General features: G+C 31.3%; 1 protein-coding gene across 4 annotated transcripts in view; it reads right to left on the minus strand.

Moving 5' to 3' along the window:
* Nucleotides 1-24,327, minus strand: part of LOC126748841 (nuclear factor 1 X-type) — a 177,060-nt gene that overhangs the window by 49,022 nt on the left and 103,711 nt on the right. For all 4 annotated transcript variants that reach the window (XM_050458338.1, XM_050458337.1, XM_050458339.1 and 1 more), the window contains 2 exons: nt 20,116-20,306; nt 15,050-15,241 (listed from right to left, as the gene is read on the minus strand). In XM_050458338.1, coding sequence (XP_050314295.1) covers nt 15,050-15,241; nt 20,116-20,306 — 383 coding nt within the window. The remainder of the gene's footprint in view (nt 1-15,049; nt 15,242-20,115; nt 20,307-24,327) is intronic.

The following is a 24,327-nucleotide window of genomic DNA, read 5'->3' on the forward strand; positions in this document are numbered from 1 at the left end:
AAGACTTTTAATACTCATACCAAGAGTTCTAAATGCTTTAGTTTTTATTTCATTGATCCAGCATAAGGAGTTTAATAGAAATGGACATTTATAGGGAGCCCTGGTATATAAAAGTGATTTTTTTTTAACTGGAAGTTACTCCAATTTTGAGGCCAAATATCTCACGAAGAGTCAGTCCAAGCGATTTGAGCCTCGAATAAAATTTATAGAGAAACACGTTTTGAATGCTCTAGTTTTTATTTTATTGAGCTACCATAAGAAATATTCTACATATGGCCATTTATAAAGACAATGACCAAGACAAGATCACAAGTCACAATCACAATTAAAGCTCTACTTTTTCAGTGTGTCTAATAAAGAGAGGAGACGATTCTGAGATGTTTCCCGAATTGGTCAAGTTTGTTAAATCATTGCTTATTTTACCCCATAGCAATGCATGTGTAGAAAGAGTTTTTAGTTGTATAAACCTAAATAAAACTGAACTTAGGAATAAACTGGGGGAAACAACATTAACTGGCATATTGCACACTAAAAGACTGATTAAGCCAAACAGTTGCTACAACTTTGATGTATTGAATAAAATGTTATCACTACACAAAAATTAAATGTATAAATAAAATAAATTAATTTAGTTAGTTCTGTAAACTTAAATAGACAATTTTTTTGTAATCAAGAATCTTTTTGTAAACTATATTTTAGTTATATTTAGCTTATTATTTCTGACAATACTTTCCAGAAATATTCATCACATTCGAAAATAAAAATTTGTTTTGTTCAAAAATATCGAACTTTTTTCATAATTTCTTGCGTAAACAAAAGGAGTTCAAAATCACACAGGTATATTATAATATATTAGGTTATGTGCTAATAAAATTAAAATTTTACTGCCTTCGTCATCTAGTCCGCGTTTATGTTATTGTAAAATACAATTCATTTTTTATTGGTTATTCAAATTTATACGTAGTAAAGGTGCACAAAAATGGTGCATAAAATGTGATGCACATTTAGTAATGAATGTAATAAATAAAATAAAGAAGGTACCAGTTACCTCTTGTCCAAGGACTGCCAAAACACTAAATATCGGTCAATAACATACTTCCCACACTCTATAAACTAATAACATCTTGAATTACAGAACGTATTTAGGGACATTACGACCAAAATAGCATCATAGCGGCTCAACAGACAGGATGTACCAGAGGTGCCATGGGATGTAAAGAACAACTAATTATCGACTTCGTAGTTTGCAATCAGGCATTTAACAACAAGAGAAACCTTTTAACACAAAATTTACACATAATTTTCTTTTTAGAATTCACTATGGCATCTTGGCGAACATCAATAAAACCCATTAGGTGCCTAACGGTAACTGCATTGGAACTAATATGATTCCTATTCGTAGGGAATTCTTTAAGTCCACTTTGGTTCTGCCTTGCTATGAACCCACTCTCTAGCCAACTCAATTCTCTTACTCTTTTGGTATTATAGGATGGGCTAAAACGGGCATCGAAAATTTGCAAAAAAAAAACGCTAGAACATTCATAATGAAAGCCAACAAGCATCATCCGCGCAGTGCTGTAGAACGAACTACGCTACTTCGACATAATATGGAAGGAAGAGAGATGGCCGACATAGAGAAGCAGCTGATTCAGCAAATTAGTAACTTGCGTTCCTTTTTCTTAAGAAAGGCTGAAACATCACACATTAATTGTGCCGTATGTGAAGCAGATGACTCAACACCACTTAAAAACTACAGGAGCTTGAGCTGCCCACGCACTATGGCACTGAGCAAGAATAAAATGCAAACGTGGATGGGAAAACCACTACATGGAAGGCATGTTCACGAGGTTCAACAAGAGTATGTCGACATAGCGGCGTCAAACTACTGGTTGACTTCGAGAAAGCTTTTTCCCGAAACTAAAGGATCTTTTCTGGCTATCAAAGATCAAGTAATACCAACAAGAAATTATTTAAAGTTTGTCGTAGGTGACCCGACGGTAAAAAGTGACAGATATAGAGAGGAGTTTCTTCAGCATGTCACCGGTGGATATTAAACTTTTGCACCAAGGGAATATAAAGAACGACATGATCTAGTTGCAAAGATACTGCATCAAGAGCTTGCAGAAAAACTGAAGCTCTTATCAGCAGCCAAGGTACCATATTATAACTATAAGCCGGAACCAGTTCTTGAAAATGAGCAACACAAATTTTATTGGTATCGCACTGTACTTACAGACCAACGAGTAAGTAACAATAGGCCTGACCTAATATTAATTGATAAAATTTCTTGGAAGAAAACCCTTATTGATGTAGCTATTCCTAATAATAACACCCTAAGAGCGAAACACAATGACAAGATTGTTAAGTACAGGGATCTAGAACACCAGATACAAAGACAATGACAAATGGGAGAACTGCGAACAGTTCCAATTATTGTGTGAACAACAGAAATAATATCAAAGAGCCTGATCGAAAACATGAAACTGCTCAAGCTTAAGAAAATCATCTGAAAGCTGATGCAGAAGTCGACGCTATTGTCTACATCGCGAATCGTCCGAAAATTCATTGGAAATGCAGATAACATCAACTTATTTAAAAAACATATCATGTTTGAGTCCGATAACATAAAAAGGACTCCATCAGAGCTTCATCCTTCCAATATCTGAAATATCTGGGATAAGTGAATGATCCTCTTTTCCCCAGGAGGCAGTGCGATTGCCGTTTGTATATGTTAATTATATTAATAATAATAATAATAATAATAGTACATTCATTACATATTATATTCCGGCATGCCCTGGATTGGGGGAAAGTATCACAGAAAGCCAAGGTGTAAACAAATGGTTTAAGATCTTTGAGGATCCTTTACTTGGTAAGGGTTCTTCGTAAGATATTTAATTTGGTACAATAACTTAATATAATAACTCATTTAACAATAAACATAAAGCTAACTTTCTCTCATACGGAATAGATATTTTAATTGGTTTAGGAACTAGAATACATCATCAAGTTTCGTTTTGTTTACGCTGGAACAACTAGATTTTATATAGCCACTAAAATTCTTTAGTTTTAGGAAAAAGCTACCTCAAAGTTCAACCAGTAACCCGACGCTGCAGTATCGACGTACTCCTGTCGAATCTTGACATGCTTCCCATGTAGTGGTTTCCCTATCCAACTTTCTATCTTATCCTGCTCGGTACTGTGATAAGTTTGAACGTAGAGCTTCCGAAATTCAAGTGATGTTAAGTTCGTCTTTCAGTCATTCTAAAAAAGGATAATCGCTTGAAGTTTAGAAAGTTAATTGTTTGCTATAATTTCCATTCCTCTTCCCACCGCGGCGTTGTGGTTAGCTCAATCGCACTTCAGGGGTGATCTTTTTTAGTTTTTGTTAATAGTGTTATGACTTTCCTTTATAAGTTATTAATGTCGGTCTTAGTCCATCGTAAGGGTGGTAAATATGGCCCTAAAAAGTTCTACTAGGATTCAATTTTAGAAGACATCTCGTTCTTTAAATAAACCTGCATGTTAATTCCTTACGTATAATTTGATAATCTATTATTTCAGTTCGTTTTATGCCTAAATATATATAGGTTGTTTCTGACTTTCTGCGTCCATTGCTTCGATGTCCTGAACTCTATACGGGGAAAAAAAATCTGGCAAAAATTGCCTAGTTACAACTTACCCCCACCTATATTAAGAATGCAGCATTTATCTAATCCAAATATCATTCCAATATCACCAGAAAACTCTTTTACTATTTTTATAATTTAGTGTTATTAATTTTAGGTAGCCGTTAATGACTTAAGATCATCAATAGAAAGTAGATGATTAGACGTGCCTCGTTCTCTATTATTGGTGTTTATATTAAATCCATACCCGGCTGAAATAAGTCTGCTTGAAAGTGGATTCATGTTGAGGCAAACAACAATGCGCTAAGGGAATTCTCCTAAGATATTCTTCTTATTGGAATATGACTACCAGAATGGAGCTGGAGGTTAATCGATGTCCGCCAAGTTTACTTTGTCACTAAAAAAATAATGTACAACATCTATTCCGTACAGTTTAGATATAGCTATAAACCATTGATGTAGCACCGCATTAAAGGCATTTCGGTAATTGATGTATAGAACGGAAAAGTTTTTTTGTTGTGTACTGATTGCAGAGAACAGAGTTGATAATCAGTTGCTCTTTGCAGCCAATGGCGTCCCTTCTGCTGAACCGCTATTATGTAGCTTGGTAATTGGCCAATATTTTGATAGATTTTAAGTGTTATAGATACCTTTTGATCATAGGTGGTACATCATTTTGGACACTCATTTATACATACAAGGATATCATTTAGTAAAACAGTTAGTTGGGAGTATGTTGACCGAAGTTTTTAATCCAATAGTTTAAGATGTAGACCTGGTGCCTTTCAGTTATGTAGTTACTGTCAGAAACTTTTTGAACCACAAACGGTTCGCCCTCTATTTGGTTATACGTTGTTGCTTATCACCTATCTATCTTGCATTGAAGTTACACTCACCTGGTGCACATTGCAGTGTAGATGATTAGGTGTAGCTATTCGAATGTTTGAGAAGTAAGAATATAGTCGTCAGGTAAAATAATTTTAGTAATTTATATAAGTATTGATATAATGCAAAAGGACTTTACTTTAGAGAGTGCCAGTTTTACTGAGGGATTTATGCCGTCAAATTTCATTGCTCTTCTAAATTCTGTAGGAACTTTTAAACTTAGTTATTCATTGTTGTCAATACGAACTTCAACTCGCAATTCTTGAACTTCTGCCATTTATTATTTCTATACGATTGCATTTTCCTGGAGTATCTGCAGGTTCTTATTATTTTGTAGGTTACCCTGCGATCTATTTTAGGTTTGCGCGTTGATAGAATTAGTTCGGGTCTCCGGGATGAACTTGTTCCTAAAAATAACTTGGTACTGATCAGCGATTCTGTGCGGTCACATGTAACACTGAACCTTATCTGAGTTAAATGTAAATCTCTGGAAACTTCTTGAACACAATGTATTGCCTGTAGCGAATTGTCGGTCACCTTATATTTGTTACCTTAAAAAAGGGGGCGTAGTCAGCCGCCATATTAGACTTCCAACTTTTAAAATTTTCCGACAGATGACGCAAGTAACATGTTATTTATAAATCGTTAGTTTCGTAAAAGTCCACCGTTGGCTGTAGCCTCACTGTAAGCTGTGGGAAGAGGGGAGGCGGCGGCGGGTGACCAGACGGAAATAAAATTCTGGGAACTATATTTATTTCATTATTTGCCTTTATTTTTGGTTTGTACAGAACCGTGTTGTTTTGAAGGGTATAAATAGACTATAAGCTGTTTGAAAAATTAAAATATTTTTTTTTTGGTATTAGTAGTCAATAAGAAAAATATTTGAATATTGATTTGTTGAACCCAAAAATTGTGAAAGGTTTATATGTTCTATACAGGGTGGAATCAGGACAGATATGATTAAATTGCGAATACTTTCTAAAATTAGGAATATTTTGGTGTTTTCCATTCATAAAAGGAGTACACATGTATTTGTCTTTGCTCATCTTATGTTAAGCTTATTTTTGGTGACAGAAATCAGGAAATCAGTACAACAGCAATAACAATTTTATTTAATAAAAGTAATATATTTTTTACTATTTTTATTTAACACAATTGAGCCAAAAACGTTTATCTTTTTTATATGTTTTTTTCATTCGCTTTTTTCTGATATTATTTAAAGCCGTAGAACAAAATAATTAAACACACAATAAATTACACACCTATTCATGGGGATTATTTGACCCTACGAAGTTTCATTTATTTTCCGACTTATCAGTATAATAAAATAACAAAACCTTGTTATAGTTTTATTTGAATGGCTGTTATTTTATTGGAGTCGCTGCGATAATTTTACTACAAAATGTTGAAGAAAATATTCGTATAGTGCTGTGATTTTAAGACTCAAAAGTTAGAGGTTCAGTTAGGTCATATCAAAGTTGCGTCATTTGATGCTTATCAAAATAAAATTTAAAGATTTTAATTTAATTTTCGAATATTTACGGAAAAATTCATAATTTTTTTAAATACTTTACTTTCTACAGGTTTAAAAAAAAAGATTTTAAAATACTACGCCTTTTAAAAGAAAGTCACACTTTTTCATGGTCCCTTTTTTTAACCTACATGATCCTAATCGTGCTTAGCTTCGTAGGTACCTTTTCTACATAATTTAATTTGAGATCGCTTCAACAGTAATACAAAAAAAAAATTCTCGAATATTACAAATAAGCACCTAATAATAAACTAGTAAATTTATCGTGTTGCAAAAAATATACCATATCATATAAAAAACAATGCGGTCTTTTTGCAAGCCATTGCTTTTTTTATAAATGTACCTATGACATGGTCTGCATGCAATTAAACAATGTTATAATTTGTCATATAGCTTTGGCCATTGGCTATTTACCTTTTCCAAGGAAATTGTCTTAATTTATTTTTAAAATAAAGCACAAAAGACTTCTCTGATAAAAAAAATTAACGAGTTTTAATATCTTTTCAAGAAGCAATGAATCGTTTAATAAAGAGAAATCGTTTTTTAATTATTCTTTTTTTCCTTTTTTTTTAATTAATGCATACAATTAAAAAAAACATGCGTTAAAAGAGAATTCAATTACCTTTAAAATAAGGTATCACATTTAAGATTTTAGAAAATAATTCTGAAAAAAAATAATGACTCTCCGACATATATATATATATATATATATATATATATATATATATATATATGTATATATATTTATTTATTTATCATATATATATATATATATATATATATACATATATATATATATATATATATATATATATATATATTTATTTATTTATCATATGTATATATGATTTTTTTTAAAATATATAAAATATATAAAAACCTTACCATTGAAAAATTCATAATCGGAATTAAACCATAAATCACAACGAAAAATTAGAAATTACTTGTGGAAATTTAAAACTGAAATATTTTTATCAATTCTCAATCTTTTCAGGGTTTATTGAAATATATATATATATATATATATATATATATATGTATATATATTTATTTATTTATCATATATATATATATATATATATATTTATTTATTTATCATATGTATATATGATTTTTTTTATATAAAAACCTTACCATTGAAAAATTCATAATCGGAATTAAACCATAAATCACAACGAAAAATTAGAAATTACTTGTGGAAATTTAAAACTGAAATATTTTTATCAATTCTCAATCTTTTCAGGGTTTATTTTAAATCCAACATCGTTTTACTCCCAAAAAAATTAAAATTGTTTTTCTTATAATTAATTTTTTTTTAACTTTTTTTTCTATATAAGACTTTTTTGTAAAGCTTAAATTGATTTCAAACAAATAAAGAATAGAAGTTGGCTTCCTAGTTAATAAAACATTTATTTATTGGTAATTTTTTATTAAAAGTTTTAATTTTGTTTATGATGACTGAAAAAAACAGCTTCTGACAATGAATTTTAAGTCTTCATTCTGCTTTTTAGAAATCATTAAAATTAAAAATAAATAAGTCATCATTGCATAAAAGGTACTCTATAAGAGTATCACAAATAATAAGAAAATATAGAGGAATTTCCTTGTTACTGACTAAATTAATTTCTTTCTGTGTTCTTCTGTCCATTTAAGATATTTTTAAATGATTAAAAAAAAGGAATTGTTCCTATAAGGGTATCATTTGAAAAAAATAATTAAATTCCAAAAATACAGCTGTTACAATTAAATATATGTATGTTTAAAAATGGGCATTTAGATAAGAAATCTCCATACCTAATATCATTTGTTTGGCTAAAGCAATGTAGGTATTAATAAGTGTTGCCTTTATTCCTTTCATATCTTTTAATGTCGTAATAACTAATGTGCGCATACACATATTTTATACAAGTATTTCAAATGTAATATAAGAAAAATTGAGGGAAACTATTATTACTAAAATTATGAAAAAACCACATTTTGACAAATAACATTTATTTATTTATTTAATATTTATTTATTTATTTAATATTTAAACAGAAATATAAAGTAATTTACATCGAATTTTAACAAAATAGAAAAGCTATATAAAAATTAGTACCTAGGTATGCAGTACCTGTATGCGCTTGAAAAATAATCCTTCGAATGTTAATTTCATGCTAATACAGTATATTTTGAGAACCAAAAGGTTAAAACAAGGCAAGACCAAAGTAAAACTAATTTTAAAATTTTAATTATAAAAGAGAATAATTGGCCAATATATAGAGGTGCATGTCCACAGTGTAATTAAAAGTACCTTAATTGTAATGGCACTAAATTTTTAAATTTTTAAAAAATATTTGGCAATTACTAGCTTTACCGATAACTATTTATAATCTTTTGATATAGTGTTTTTGTTCTTTGGCTACTCGAGCTTAGTTTCTAATCTTAATGAGAAAAGGAATATGAATCTCAAAAAAAATTATATTTGATTATCAAAAATATGAACTAAGCTATTTAAAAGTTCTAATTTATGTGTCTAACTAATTTGATAGTTACATTTTTTTGTTTAATACTAACATATACATGTATGTAATGAACCCTTGCTTTTTAAAAATGGGCATGTAATTGTAAATTAAGTAGTGATTAAAAGAACAAGGGTACTAAATAAATAATGTCTATTTACCAATTTTCAAAATTATTTCACATTATATAACCCTCCTAATTAATTACAAATAAACAAGTTACTGAGAAGAATAAGCAACTTAGGCTTGTAATACTAATTAGTAATACTAATATTAAAGAAATATACAGCTTATTATTAATTTACTCATACACATGTTTTACACTTACTTATACTACACTACATTTTCATAATAATACTCTCAGAGATTAACCTATCTGAACTTGCTCAAGTCAAAATTTTGCTTGGTATGGCATGAAGAAGACACTATCAATATCAATGACACTATCATTAAAGTTCACACATATTTGTTTTGTATTTTTCTCCACATACTTTGATTCTTGCACCAGTTTCTCACAAATAACAAATTTCGAAATTTGCTAAATAAACAAGTGTTAATCTATATTTTCCATGAAAATTCACAATTAGTGTTGCAACCCACAATTTTTGCCCAATTGGATAGGTTTTATAATAAAATAACATTGACATTTTAGCAAAGTTTAGAAATTGCAATTGGATAAGATCCAAAATAAACAAAACAAAGCAAACTAACCTGACTTTGTTCGGATCTGCATGTGGCGCCATCCTTTAAAAACTGCTTGAACGTTTTAAATACAGTTTTATTCGAAAAATCAATAAAGCAAGGAAATCGGAAAAAAGTACAATTTAAAAGAATTTTTTATCAGATTTGCCTGAAATTCGGCACACAGATTCTCGCATATATTCGGCACAGATTCACTATTTTGTTTTGTGATATTCAATCTGGTTATCTTAAAATTTATTAAACTGTAAATAAAATACCATCGGTAAAACTGGCAACGACGTGAACGCCCGACCAAGATTCAAGCCAGCCTGAACAGCTGACGAGGGAAGCCAATAATAGCAAATCACAAAATGTAAATTATAATCGCCATACAAAATATAGGATCGCCAAACAAAATAGTGAATCTGAGCGGAATCGAATAAGAAACACTTTGATTTCAATTTCAATGAGACAATTTTCAACTCATTCTGATGTGAGGTTTTTTTTTTAAGTACTTTTCTAAGATGCAAAAAGTGACCAATCACGAGAGCAGATTAGACGTCGGAGAAGCGGCAAATAAGCAAAAAAAAGTCGCCTTTTAAAAAAAGATGCGCACTATTGACTCATTCAAAGACGTTGCTCATTTTAAGCGCTGTTAATTGCAAAATTATTTTGCATTATTGCTTAACCGAAATGTAATATTACTGACTTATTCATAGCTGTCTATTTTAAAAATAGTTTTTTGATGATGTTAAAAAATTAGAATATCATTTTCTATCGAAATATATAAAAAGATACTGGGTAATCCATTTAAAAACTAAAAAAATCTAAGAATTTTCCTTTAAACCGGAAGCGTGGATTGAGAATATGGGAAGATGCGCAACCTTACGGGCAAAATCGTGCCACTAAAAGCGGCCGGCGGATAGATGGCGCAACAAGAAGCGCGCCCCGGTCTCGTTTAAAAATCTCGTGTATCATTTCATTGTCTGAATAGAGAAATGAATATTATATATACTCATAATATATATAAATATATTAAAAGTATATATAAATATATATTATATATTATATATACTTTCAATTACTCTATGATTGTCTGGAGAGCGGACGAACAGGCTTAGGAGTTTTCGCACACACCTAGATTATTAAATTTGAATTTCCTTTATTATTTTTTAATACTTTTAATTGAGCAGATTTATTTTGCTTGTTTTTAAATAAAACTTGTTAATAGGTCGTCACTTAAAATAAATATTTGCGTTTATCGTGGATGCAGTAACGTGAAGAAAAGGACAAACAATATTATAAGTTTTTTTAAGTTCCCTTTAAAAAATCCAGAAATACTTGCCGAGTGGATAAATAATTGTGGAAACCATGAAATATATGTTATGGATGAGGTTTTACTAAAAAATAGACTTATTTGTGAAAAACATTTTGATAAAGACTACATTTATATAAGTGGCGGACAAACGATGCTGCATAAGGCGGCTGGTCCAAAATTTTGGAAATGTAAGTAATCTTTAATAAGAGGATATTTTAACATTCGGTTATTTTCTGTGTGACACTAACTTTCTTATTTTATATGGGACACTTCGTATGGTAGTACGTATTTCAATAGAAAATCATATTCACAAAATAATGATACCCCATTTGCTACTTTTTTGTATTATAATCATAGAATTTTTTTTTTAATTTTAAATAGGGTGCCATGAATGAGATAATGTCTTAATTTTCAATTAAGTAATCACGCAAAAATAGTTTTCACTGTATTTTATTACTTAGATCTGTTATGAGTTATAACAGATCTTATTTTATTAGGTATTACGTCACTTATAGCAAAAATCAATTTAGAAAAAAACTATCTCACGCGCTCAAAAATTGAAAAGAAGAAGAAAATAGACTTATTCACGTATTTAAAAAAATATGAACGTAAATCTTTAATGATATCTTTCGTTATATTTAATTTAATTTAAGTTCAATAAGTTTTAATTACAATAATTTACTTAAGGTATAATAGATTTTTTTTATATACCTAGGAGCTAAGGTTTAAGCTATTAATCTCTGAGCTCGTTTTTTTTTTATATACTACCTAACTTTGTTATGAATATTAAAATTAAAAACGATAAAAACAACGAGAAGACCTACTTTTTAAATAAAAATACCTAATTTGAACCAACCAACGTTTCGGTAGTTATATCTACTACCGTTATCAAGGTAAATAAAGTTAAATTAAATTAAAGGCATGAACAAAATATACCTATTTTTTAAATTTCTCGTTAATACTTCCTTTACAACTCTTCCCTTTAAATACTTTTGATAATAACTTTAATACTTTTTTATATAATTTCACGATTGATTAATAGCTTGACAAACTGTTTGGAAAGATAACAAAAAGTTCAAAGGTTATCTACTTCTTTTAAAATTAAAGGGGTGTAATCTTAATGTAATTTAATGATAGAAAATATATGAATATCGTATATTTTAAATTATTAATTAAGGTTAGGAAGGTTATAGCACATACTATAATGGAGAGGATTTAATAGTAATGATTCGCTGATAATATTTTTTTATGACAAATTGCAAAATAATATAGAAATCTAACAGAGGATACAGATATTGACTTAAAGGACGTAAATAGCAGTACAGTAAAGGAATATCTTAGTCCCATGTCAAATTGCGGTTTTCTGCTTTATATTAAACTAACAACTGGATATGACTCAGACTCCTGCTTACATCTATTTTTTATCAACACCAGCACAACAACAAAATAAATAAATTGCTATATATTATTTGTGGCATAGATCACTATCCAATTATGGTTGGAATTTAATTAAAAAATTATTGACTTGGAATTATTAACATTAAACTGCCCAAACTATGACTGGAGGTTACAGAAATTCAAGACTCTACTATTATTTTTGTTAAAAAGCTTCAAAAATTATGAAGGCATCTGAGAGAATAGAAGTGTTTAAAAACACTAAAAAGAAAGTAAAGGAATTGATAACAAGAGGACTGATTGTCTCAATTAAACACGTACAGGGATAGACTGCAGAAGAACCTACAAAAACATTACGATCATAAATTACAAACACTTATAAAGCTTATAGAAATCATTTAAATAAACTAATAAATATAACAAAATATACATTTTACAAAAACAAAATAGAAATAGAAACAAGAATGATATGAAAAAAGTATATAAAATCATAAATAGGATAACTGGTGGAGCCAAGGGCAAAAAAGCAATACATTGGTTATTAGGGATGAACAAGACCAACTTTTTAACGATCCTCTGGTGATGTCAAACATTTGCAACAAATACTTTGTGGATGTCTGTACAGAACTAAAGCAAGAAATAAAAGTGCCCGTTGAAACTTATTTATTCTCAAGAAAGCAATACACTAAAGTAAATAATAACTTAGGTTCCCCAGAAATAAACTCATGGACAAAATTACCACTTGATTTTTACATAATTTTTTAATAAAGATAAAAAAAATGAATAATAAGCATTGTTAAATTATTTATTAATCAAAAAAATTATATTCTATTTGACAAAACGAAATTTAAGTAACTTAATTCTATACAAGGAAAAAAAATCGATTTTAACTAACTTCAATTTTAATGCAAAAATAAAACAATAGACCCATTTGAATTCTTAATATCGTGTATTGCCACCTCTAGCTGCTTGACTGTGACTCAATGACCGCTTGAAGTCTTCGCGGCATTCCTCGTATCAAATTTTGAAAACTAGTTTTAAACTAGTTTTAACTTCTTGCAGTATTTGCAGTTTATAGGGATATAACTTTTGAAGTTTAAGTACCTTTCTGATTTATTCATGCCAGTATATTTGAATATATTATATATTGATTCCTTTTGAACGTTTAATTAAATAATATTAAAAAATATGGTTTCACTGATAAATACAGAAGAATTTTCTAAAATGTGATTTTCTAGTATCATTGGAAAGCACTTTTCAAGAGCTTCGAGATGATGTATCTTTGATTTGACTATGTATCTTTCTATTTAAGATTTTAGGGCTGTATCTCAGCCTGTCCAAAGGGGTCACCCTGTATACATTTTCCATTATAATGGTTGGTTTTTCTTATGGGCGCTGTATTGGAATTTTAAAATTTTAAACAGCTCTTTATTTTAAAACTTTACCGAAATACGTCAAAAGGTTTGTCAAGGGGGACAACTTTCTAACCAAAAATTACTTCATCCCCTTTCACCCATTGCCCCCCAGGGTCATCCCCTTAAGCATTCTAAATGACAAGGGGTATCGAGTAATAGCTTGTTTAAAAGGTCTTTCGAAGTCTTTTATTTTGACGTTTTATTTGTTTAAGTCGGTCGATTCGTTTTCGAGAAAATTAGAAAAATCTTTATTTATCTTAATTTGTTCAGAACAAAAATATGAAAATATCAGTTTTTATTTCAATAAGTGTTCAAAATGTTGCCCGTTTTTGGCCAAACAATGATATAGGAGATGTTTAAATTCCTGACGGACATTTTCAAAAACATGTTGTGGGATATCATGGCAGTTGTCGATGATGCGTTGACGAAGTTCATCCAAACTTTCAGGTTGGGGAGTAAACACAATAGATTTCAAATGACATCATAGAAAAAAGTCTAACGGCGTTATATCAGGAGATCTAGCAGGCCATTCTATAGGTCCCCGTCGCCCTATCCATTTATCTGGAAACTCGTCGTCTAGGCATTGCCGAACGGGAAGAAAATAGTGAGGAGGAGCGCCATTTTGCTGGAAATATATTTCAGCCTCATCAAGTATAGGGTTCTCATCATCATCGATTTGGTTTTCAATGGAACAGGGCCTAATGAAATACCAGTGGCAGCAACAATTTTGCGTAATGAAGTATTACGATTTATTCCAAAATGACCCAAAACTTCAACTTAAGCGACTTTATTCAAAATTCGCTGATGATCACGTTTTTTATTTGCAACAAATCTTTTGCTACTTTCGGCTAGTGTGTAAACCATTTTGGAAGTAAAATCTTCAATTCAACAAATAAATTTTCACTATTCCAAGACCGTCACAAATGTAACTGACGGCAAAATAAATTCTTTATTTTCCTTAGCATCTATAAATAACTAAGTAGGTATAACAATAAATACAGTTCGCCCAGGATATCTGTGTTGATGAAAAGAATGCGGAAAAAAATTCAGATTGTTATTTCCACGTCTAATCTTAGGAATTGCTATTTATGTTGGTAGTTTCCGTTTTAAATTATAAACGAATTGTAGATTTGGCAAACCCTAACGGGCAACATTTTTAACACTTATTGAAATAAAAACTGATATTTTCATGTTTTTGATTTCTATCTGAACAAATTAAGATAAACAAAGATTTTTCTAATTTTCTTGAAAACGAATCGACCGATTTAAAAAAATCAAACGTAAAAATAAAAGACTTTAAAAGACCTTTTAAACAAGCCATTACTCGATACCCCTTGCCATTTAAAATTTTTAAGGGGATGACGCTGGGGGGCAGAGGGTGAAAGGGGGTGAAGTAATTTTAGGTTAGAAAGTTGCTTCCCTTGACAAACCTTTTGACGTATTTCGGCCTTTTTGTAAACAGTGGTTTTCGATAAATCCATGGTGGGAAGTTTTTCAAAAAAACATTTTAACGTATCTAACGTAAAAAGTATTTTAACGTAATCTATCAAAAAAAAATATTTTCCCACTTTTCAGAAACAACTTGTAATTTTACTTTTAATTTAAGATTTGAAAGTTAGTAAGAACAAGAAGTTTTTGGCTAATTCAGAAACCGCATGTATTTACGTTGATAGAAGATAAATTAAGACGTTTACCTCTTCAGGCGGTGATGCATCACTGCAAGGGGGTGTTATATTTGGTGGTGGAGAATTTGTCCCACTCATAGTAACTTCTCCCGTTGAACGAATTATTGCAATGGGTCGTGCCATTGGTGGCAATGGAGGAGGTGGCAGCATTGTTGATGAAAAATACTGTTGCTTTGGACTTCGAGATAGATTTGGTTGCATCTAGAAAAAATTTTCATATAAAGGCGAAAAGCATAAAAAATCATTATGTAAATAAAATGTTTAAAAGTAAGTCTTCGAACTCTGTCGATTCAAAACCTATAGGTAAAAAATAGGGGGCTATTTCTTATAATATTTTATGACAAAATTGTATGCTGTAAAGTTCTATTTGTATGTTTGTTTTTTTCAGAATATTTTCAATGTTTAATTACCAATTTGTTGCTGAAGGTTCTTTGACATGATAAATTCCATTTTTATCTTAGTATAGCTTTAACAAAACACAAAAATATTAGAGCAAATTGTATTAAAATTACTAGATGCATCCCGAAAATTAACCAAATTGAAAATATTTGATACGAGGGTTCTCACTTGTAGAGGGCGCTACATTTTTTATACTTTAAAAGTGTCATATCTTTTTTATGGTTGCTTAAATTATTTTTTTTTTATAAAAAAGTAGATTTATCTATTATTTTAACGGAAAAAAGGTATCTTGGTCAAAGTCACTACAAGCCACCGTTTTTGAGATATTTTAGACTTAACATAATGAATGCATTATATTTTTTTACATTATATTTCAAAAGTCACAATAATTGTTTTTTTTTAAGTTGTGTGAAATACCTTTAAAAAATTTAAATAATAATTAATGTAAAAGGAATGTTGAGTATAACAAATTCTTAAAGGCAACAGAAATACTACAAAAAAAATATGTATGAAAAGGCCTGTAACGTAGATACATTTAGTACCCATTTAATCTTTATACCGGGCGAATATCATATATGCCCGCCTCCATCAACGCCTTTCGCCTTTGTGACACTGAAAGTTTTCAACAACAAACTACTGGTAACATGAGACCGCGCACAGCAGCAACTCTACGAGTAGAAGAAAATGTGCTTCATGAAATCGAGGAAAATCCTGCAACAAGCACTAGAAAGATTGCTTTAAACTTAAATGTAAGTCCTTCTAACGTTTTCAGAATTTTAAAGAATAACTTTCTATACCCTTATCATATCCAGCGGGTACAAGCACTATTACCGACTGAATTTTTGCCGTTGGATGCAACAAAAAGTTGGCGAAAACCCCCAGTTTTTAAGACAAGTATTATTCACGGATGAAGCAAATTTTTCTAGAGAAGCCATAATGAACTCTCATAATAATCACCTACGGGCGGATGAGAATCCACATGCAGTTTTAAAAGGCCGTCATCAACATCAATTTTCTCTTAACGTATGGGTTGGAATTGTTTGGGGGCCTATCCAATGGTCTACCATTGGATAGGCCCATTCTTTTTGCCATTGAGGCTTACTGGAAAAGTTTATCGTCATTTCCTCGAACACGAATTGCCCATACTTTTGGAGAATGTTAAGATTGCAAATGTAATTAATTCATGCACGATGGAGCCCCATCTTATTTCAGGTTAGTTGCACGTGAATATTTGAACAGTGTATCCGAATCGTTAGATAGGCCTAGGAGGAACTGAACCTTGGCCTCCCAGATCTCCAGACCTTAATTCCTTGGACTTTTTCGTTTGGGGTCACCTTAAAGATTTGGTTTATACAACCCCAGTAGATACTGTGGAAGAATTACGAAATCGCATTATCCAGAATATTTGAACGAGTTCGCCAATCGATGCGTCGTAGAATAGAGGCCTGTATTGCAGTTAGGGGTTCACATTTTGAATAACTTATGTTCCACCAAGTGGCTTTTTTAAAAATAAATATTTGTCTTAAGAATTTTGAGTATTTTTTTTTCACTAAATAAAAAATATTTTGCAACAAAAAAATTAAAACTAAAACTTAATAAAATTTTGACATTTATTTTGAAGTTTTAAAAGAGCATTGAATAGTAAATAACAACTCCAGATTCCATATTTAAAGCTGATAATATCTCGAATCTAAAACGTTAAAATGTAATGCATTTATTATTTTAATTCTAAAAATCTTGAAAACACTGGCTCGTAGCGACTTTGACCAAGATATCTTTTTTACGAGATAAATTAATTTTTTTATAAAAAACAATATTTAGGCAACCATAAAAAAATTATCACGCTTTAAAGTATAAAAACCATGTATGTAGCGCCCTCCACAAATGAGGACCCTAGTAACATTAAATTTGAATTTATCATATCAAAAAACTCCCAGATGTCATTTTCGTTCAAATATCTACATAACTACTGAAAATTATTAATAAAAAACAAAGATAAAAATAAAACTTTAACACCCTATATCTTAGAAATTAAGCATTTGCGAACATAGGTTTATCGGTACTCTTTTTATGATTTTAAAGCAAGGAAACTCTCCCTGAATTTTTTCGCAATATCAATGAGACACCCTGTATATAAATGTGAACGGTGTGCGAAAACCACAGCACTAAATAACGCGAAAATGTGCACAGCTCTGTTTTTTGTTCTCAGAATTACTATAGGCATGTTTGAGTTCATAATAAATGTCGATTTTGCAAATTAAAATTAAGAAATGAAAATAAATAACAAAACAATACAAAACAGTTGATCCTGGTTACGAGCGGTGCCACATGTTTACTAGGCAAGTAAAATCGGTAAAGTGGAAAATATTTAATACTAGATGACGTCGTGGCCACCAAGTCACGAGTCACAATCATTCCAATTCATCCAAATTCGTGGATATTGAATTCGTGGATATTGACAAATCCACGAATTTGGAGAGGAAACTGTCGATTTCTTCCTTCACCCTTTGGACTATATTTAAAGCGAATAAATCTTTCGCCTTTGTTATAGTTTTAATGTGGTAAAATCGAACTTTCCGCCAACTAAAAATATTTTTGAACTACGCCCGTCAACTTCTTATTAAAATAAGGTTGGATAGCGCGAGTGTAAAAAAAAATTGTGTCTTATAACTGTGATGGCGACCACTTTTTAAATCAAAGTAGAAACCCTAAAATTAAGTGTAGGTTATGTAAAAAGTTCGTAAAACATACCAGTGAAGGTTGTAAATGCATGATCGGAAAAGACAGTAAGAGTGTTGTTGTTTGTGACGTTTCTGATAAGGTTGCTAATTTATTTCTGAAAACGTCCGTATTAATGGAAATAACGTATTAAAATAAAGTTAAATAACTTCTTGATTCTGGTAGCACCTGCACCCTATTGAAAGCATCAATTGCTGAACATTTGAAACTTACTATAGTTAGTGGATCTTCCAAAACATTAAAATCATTTTATAGTAACTCAGTATTAACTAATAAGTTAGTATTAATCAATGTAGAGGTGGATATAATGGCGGCCACAGGTTTATTATTAGATGATTGTCAGCTAAGTTACGACTTACTACTTGGTGCCGATTTCATAAATCAAGAACATATAGTACTTGGCAAAACTAGAAAAACTGTAAATCTCAGTTTGTTAAAACCACTTTGTACGGCTGCCTTGAATGGTTTTGATGTAAACCCAATATCTGTTAATACAATAGATGCAATATCCCTGGATATGTTAAAAGTGGGCAAGGAAGTGAAAGAAGATGAAAAGTTAAAGCTAGTAACTTTAATGAATAGTTATCGTGATTGTGTCTCATTTTCTTTAAGAGACCTTGGTAAAACATCTGTCACAAAAATGATTAAAGTTAAAATGTGAAGAACCAGTAGTTTATAATCCTTACCGGATGTCCGTTTCTGTGAGACCAATTTTACGGGAACTTATTAATGAATTGGTCTCCAATATTTATAGTCCGTGAATCTATTTCACCCTATAGCAGTCCAGTTCTTTTGGTGAAGAAGGATACTGGAGGCTATCGACTAGCAATAGATTATATAGGAGACTAAATCTAAAATTAGTCAAAGAGAAATACCCGTTACCTTTGATAGAAGATCATATTTATCGACTTGGGGGTAGTGACTATTTTATAACTCTAGATATGGCTTCCGGATTTTATTAGGTACCTATGGATGAGACTTCTATTAAGATAATAGCTTTTATAATTTCAGAAGGGCATTATGAATTGCTAAGAATGCCCTTTGAATTAGCGAATTCTCCAGCAGTTTTCCAGCGGTTAGTTAATAACGCTTTAGGAGACTTGAAACACTATAGTTTTTCCATACGTAGATGACATAATTATTCCAAGTAAAACCATCGAACAGGGTTCAGAAAGTTAAAAACTGGTATTTTGTGCTTTATATAGCTTCCAACCATCCTGAACCACGCCGACAGAGCCGCGAATTTCAACTAGTTAGGTATATCTCTTAGCTATTTAAAAAGTTAAGGTAGTTCTTTCTTACCTATTGTTTTGAAAACGCTGGGTGTTGGAACAAAGTAAAAGTGGCTTAGGCTTAGGCAAAAAAGCTACTGAAATCCCAGAAGGAGTCAACAATATAGAATCATATGAACAACATATAAACCTTCACTTGACAGTCTCGTTAAGTACACTAAAGATGTTATGCAAGATATTCCCTTGAAAGTCATATCAATTGTTTTTATTGTATTGATAATTGTCGACAAAAATGTTGGTTAATTTTACTGTTTTTTACCGTTCTTGTATTTGTTTGATCTTTTAGTGCTGATTTTTTTTTATCCTTGTGAAAGGTTTGATTTTATTTTTAGCCCCTCGTGTGATTTTGATGGAGCCTAAGCATAAAAAAATGCTTCAAAACCAGACATAAATTTTACATACCTTGAATTAAAAAAGCATTTTTTTATTTCAATCTATGAACTTACGTGGATGGGCTTAGATCTTCTTAGGTTAGAGTACTAACTTAAAATCTCGAAAAAACTGTTACTTAGAAAAAAGCTAACACTAAAACATTCTACAGACAAAATAAGAATATTACAACCTACACTGTATGGCCTATGAACTGTTTCACTATATTTTTAATCATTAACACTAAAATTTCACATTCACAAAAAGAAACCTTACTTGTGCATTTTGATTATTGTCGTTTTCCTGACAAACAAAAGTAACAAAGTCAGACAAAGTGTCGTGCCCATTTTCTGGATATTTCACTTGGCCTTGATGTTGATGATGTGCTTCTGGACTGTGCTGGTAATATAATGAGTTTGGACTTTCTTGCGAGCTCGACGATACTATCGTAGTATTCTGAGGCATTGCTACAATGAACATAGTTTCAATTAGCTGTGTAAGTTTATTTAGTATTAGCTATTAAGAATATAAGTATACGGTTAACATTCATTTTATATTTTTATTATACCACTAAAACTTTTGACATTTCAATATTTTTAATATAAAAACCATAAACGACAACCTTATTAAATGACCTTCGTGCATCTCTGGCAAGCTTTAGGCTAGAATCCAGAAAATAAAACAAATCATAATTCCATTATTACGAAAAAATACAAAAACCCTGCAGCAAGTGTTTTTACTTAATAGTCTATAGAATATATAATTATAAAATATATCAGAACAATATTATTAAAAGTTTTCCATATTATTTTTTGGCCGTTCGCAGTAAATGCATTTTTTATTCCTGGGAGGACATATTGTAATCTGATTAAGAAGACTAATACTGTAAATTTTATTATCATAATAATTTACACTAAAAAAGTATTGCTATTAGTTTCCTGCAAGCGGCGAAATCTACCATACCGAATCGATTTAGAACTCAATTCTCTGAAATACATCATTCTGGATACACATGAACTTCCTTAAAAGATAAATATTTAATAAACTTTCGGTGAACAGATTCTAAACTATTTTTAAAGATAAATCCCAATATTTTGGAAGTAGAGAATGTTGTATTTAGCAAATGAAAATGAATGTTAAATGATCATCAAAGGCTACTCGAAGAGATTTTATTACGTTGCACTTAGTTAACGTTTAAGATTTTATTGAGTAACTTTCAAAATCTTTTCCTTCTAGAATGTGAAACCTTATAATACTTGAGAATATTTAAACTTAGCTTATTGTTATCGCAGCACATGGCTAATGGTTTATCCTTATGTGAAAATAACAACTTTAAGTGAATGGTAGATATTTATTATAGAAAGATTTAAAGTGGACTGTATTTTTGGTAAAATTAGAACATCAGCGAGAACATCGAAAAAGCTTCTACTTATCGGCATATAGATGGCGGTAAGAAAACGAAACTACCGCGTGGAGACTGCAAGGACTGTCAAGCATATGTCATATAAAATGAGGCCAATTTTATTAGCTTTTAGCTTCTAGAATTTTGCAGACGCTTTGTTTTTACTTAAAGGATAACTTCTAAAAAGCCGTGAATTATATTTTAACTATTATGTCCGAACTGAAAAATAAATAATAAAAACTTTAAATCGAATATAGACGCTGGCGACATTGCAATAGTTTAGGTTCCTTAGCCGCGAAACCATGAAAATCTCAGTGATAACCAAATCTATTTGAAATTCTATATGTGTAAAAATGATTTGACTCCTGATTCGTCCATGTCGACCTCAAGGACTCAAGGGCATTAAACTCTGAGGCTTAATAAAAAGTAAGTTAGAATGGTCTTCATAACAAGTGGCCCCACCAGAAGTAATAAGCTTTAAGCTTAATTTTTATTAATGAACTGCTTGGCTTAAACTAAGCTTTTAATTATTAATTTACCTTTTTACTATGGTAAACAATATTAAACTAAATGGTAAACAATATATAGTTTTTTTTTAATTAATTTAATTTTATTTGGCCATATACAAGTAGTATCAGTCTAAAAGATACATTACTTATTAAGTAAAAAAAAAACTATATATTTTTATTTGAGTTAAAGATGTATATTCAAAAATGGAAAATCTTGAGAATGTTGCTGAATAAGTTAGGTAGAAGTAAGCATTCTGTTTGAGTAATTTTTTTTATGTAAATGTATTTTTGGCCCTTTAATTTCCTAAATACTTGATTATTTATTTTTACTGTCAATCTACTAAGGAACATTACTACTGAATTGAGTAGAGGGTAATTCCTGGGTGATTTTAATAAATTGGTATACCTTTATAAAGCAGCATTTTTATTGTTTGTTAAGGTATGAATTTAAACACTCGATTTCGCCGTGCAGGAAACAGCTACATCCAGTCGATGTAGATGTTTGAAAGTAGATACACCACTATGTAGAGGTTGTCTCTTCAGAATCAGCATTTAAGCAGACCAGGGCAAGAGTCCTGTATGAAGCCAAGCGGGGAAGTTTTAGTGGGTATCCGGGCAATGTCTCCCACACTACCGGGGGTTCAAGGGCTACCGGTGCTCATAAAGAATTTCATCGCTGGCAAAAAAAAACACTTGATGCACAAAGTCAACTGAATTATTTTACATATATACATTAAAAATGGTCACGTAACACTACTAAGAATATATATTTACTACTATTTATATCGATTTAAAAATTGCGCCAATATTCCGACTTGAATTTGCCTCCTGACGGCGACGGCTCATCGAAAACATAAAGCGTCTTAAACGTCCTTATAGGTTGGCTTCCGATATGATGCCTTTTTAATGACTAGGTACAAAATCTTTGAAACCCTCAGTTATTCTTGTATTGTATTTTGACATTTTTAGCCGCACAATGTGCCAGAGCAGATTCAGCTGAAGTAGTAAACAGATCTTGCTGCACTTTCACCGGTCACACCGACGTACCGACTTTTTCGGTCATTAAAATAATGGACAATGAATTCATTGAATGTCAAATTCGACTCTGATAGGATTTACTGCAGCTGAGCGTCTTCGTGATTTCGATAATAAGGAGACAAACGGTTAAAGTGGATAATCCAAGCAGGTTTTGTATTCTGCAATTCATCCTGGCTCTGAATTTAAATTCAAAGGTACACCAAATCGGCAGATCCATTTTTTCATTAAGGCGTTGATGATAGTAGAGGCTTCCTGATTTGGTAGAGTCTAAAGTTTGGCAGCTACTGAAGTAGTCCATCACGATCACGATGTACTTATTCTCTGCTACTGATTCGACAAATGAACTCGCAACGTCAATAGCAATCCTTTCAAAGGGACTTTCCACGTTGTAGCGACACATTAAAGCCTTCTGCTTTCTAAGCGACCCTTGTCGTATATACATCGCATTGTATTCACCAGGCCGTTACATCTGCCTTGCTAGTGACCTAGTAAAATCTTTCACCTGCCTCTTCCAGCAGGTCTTTGTTACTCCAGGATGTCCCCTTGACACACCGGCATAAATTACTTCTAGCAACTCGGAAATCTGACATTTAGGCACAACGATTATTTCCTCTTTGCAATGGCGGTCAACTATTTTCTACCGCAAGAGTCCATCTTCCACTATTAACGAGTTCCACTGTACCCAATGTGACTTGACATTACGAAAATACTTGAAAACTTTTATTAAGTTATCTTCTTCCTTTTTGTTTATCCAGGTTAGGGCTATTTGGATATCGGGATCTTCCTCTTGGTCTCTAATAAAATCCCCATTTTGCCAAGTATCTTTGGCGATAGTGGTTCTTAAAAACTGAGCATATTTCTCTTCTGCCCGCTGGGACAATGCTTGGAGTCCTCTCCGTCTTTCTCCGACAGGGTCTTCTTGCACCTTGTTTGGTGGAGGAGGAACTAGCGTCTTCTGGCCAGTGTGACATAAAAAGTTATGTCACCTGCTTTACCACACCACAGGAGCTACGTCCTCCAATCGCCTCCATAATCATCCGTTTCAACGATTCCTGGAAGTCTTTCCCCATTAGTTCTTTTTCATGTTCTTGACAGCTTCGAATTCGAGGGCCCGTATTAGTACATCTACTAAAATAGGTGGATGTGCAAGTAGTAAGTACTGCTTCATTTCACCATCATGGAGTTCATTCAGGACTTGAAGTGCCTAATAATCCATGATTTTCTCCGAGACATCTGTTAAATTTTTAAAGAATAGGTTAATAATGTTGGTTTAGATAATAACATTTGAAGCCCCATCAAATGTTCCTTTAATAACATGGCCCCTATGGTATAGTTAACCTATCTCCCAAAATTCCACATTATATATTTATCGACCAAGTAGCCTGATGTTCTACTTTTCTTAACCGCCGTAGATTCCCTACACCCTAATAGTTCACAATATGGCGATTAATATGTCTTTGGTAAGTAAAACTACATTTAGAACACATTTCACAAAAGATTTCTATTTAATTGAATTCTCTCTCATAAATTATCACTAAA

The sequence above is a fragment of the Anthonomus grandis genome, chromosome 22 (genome assembly GCF_022605725.1).
Source record: "Anthonomus grandis grandis chromosome 22, icAntGran1.3, whole genome shotgun sequence".
NCBI classification, from domain to species: Eukaryota; Metazoa; Arthropoda; class Insecta; order Coleoptera; family Curculionidae; genus Anthonomus; species Anthonomus grandis.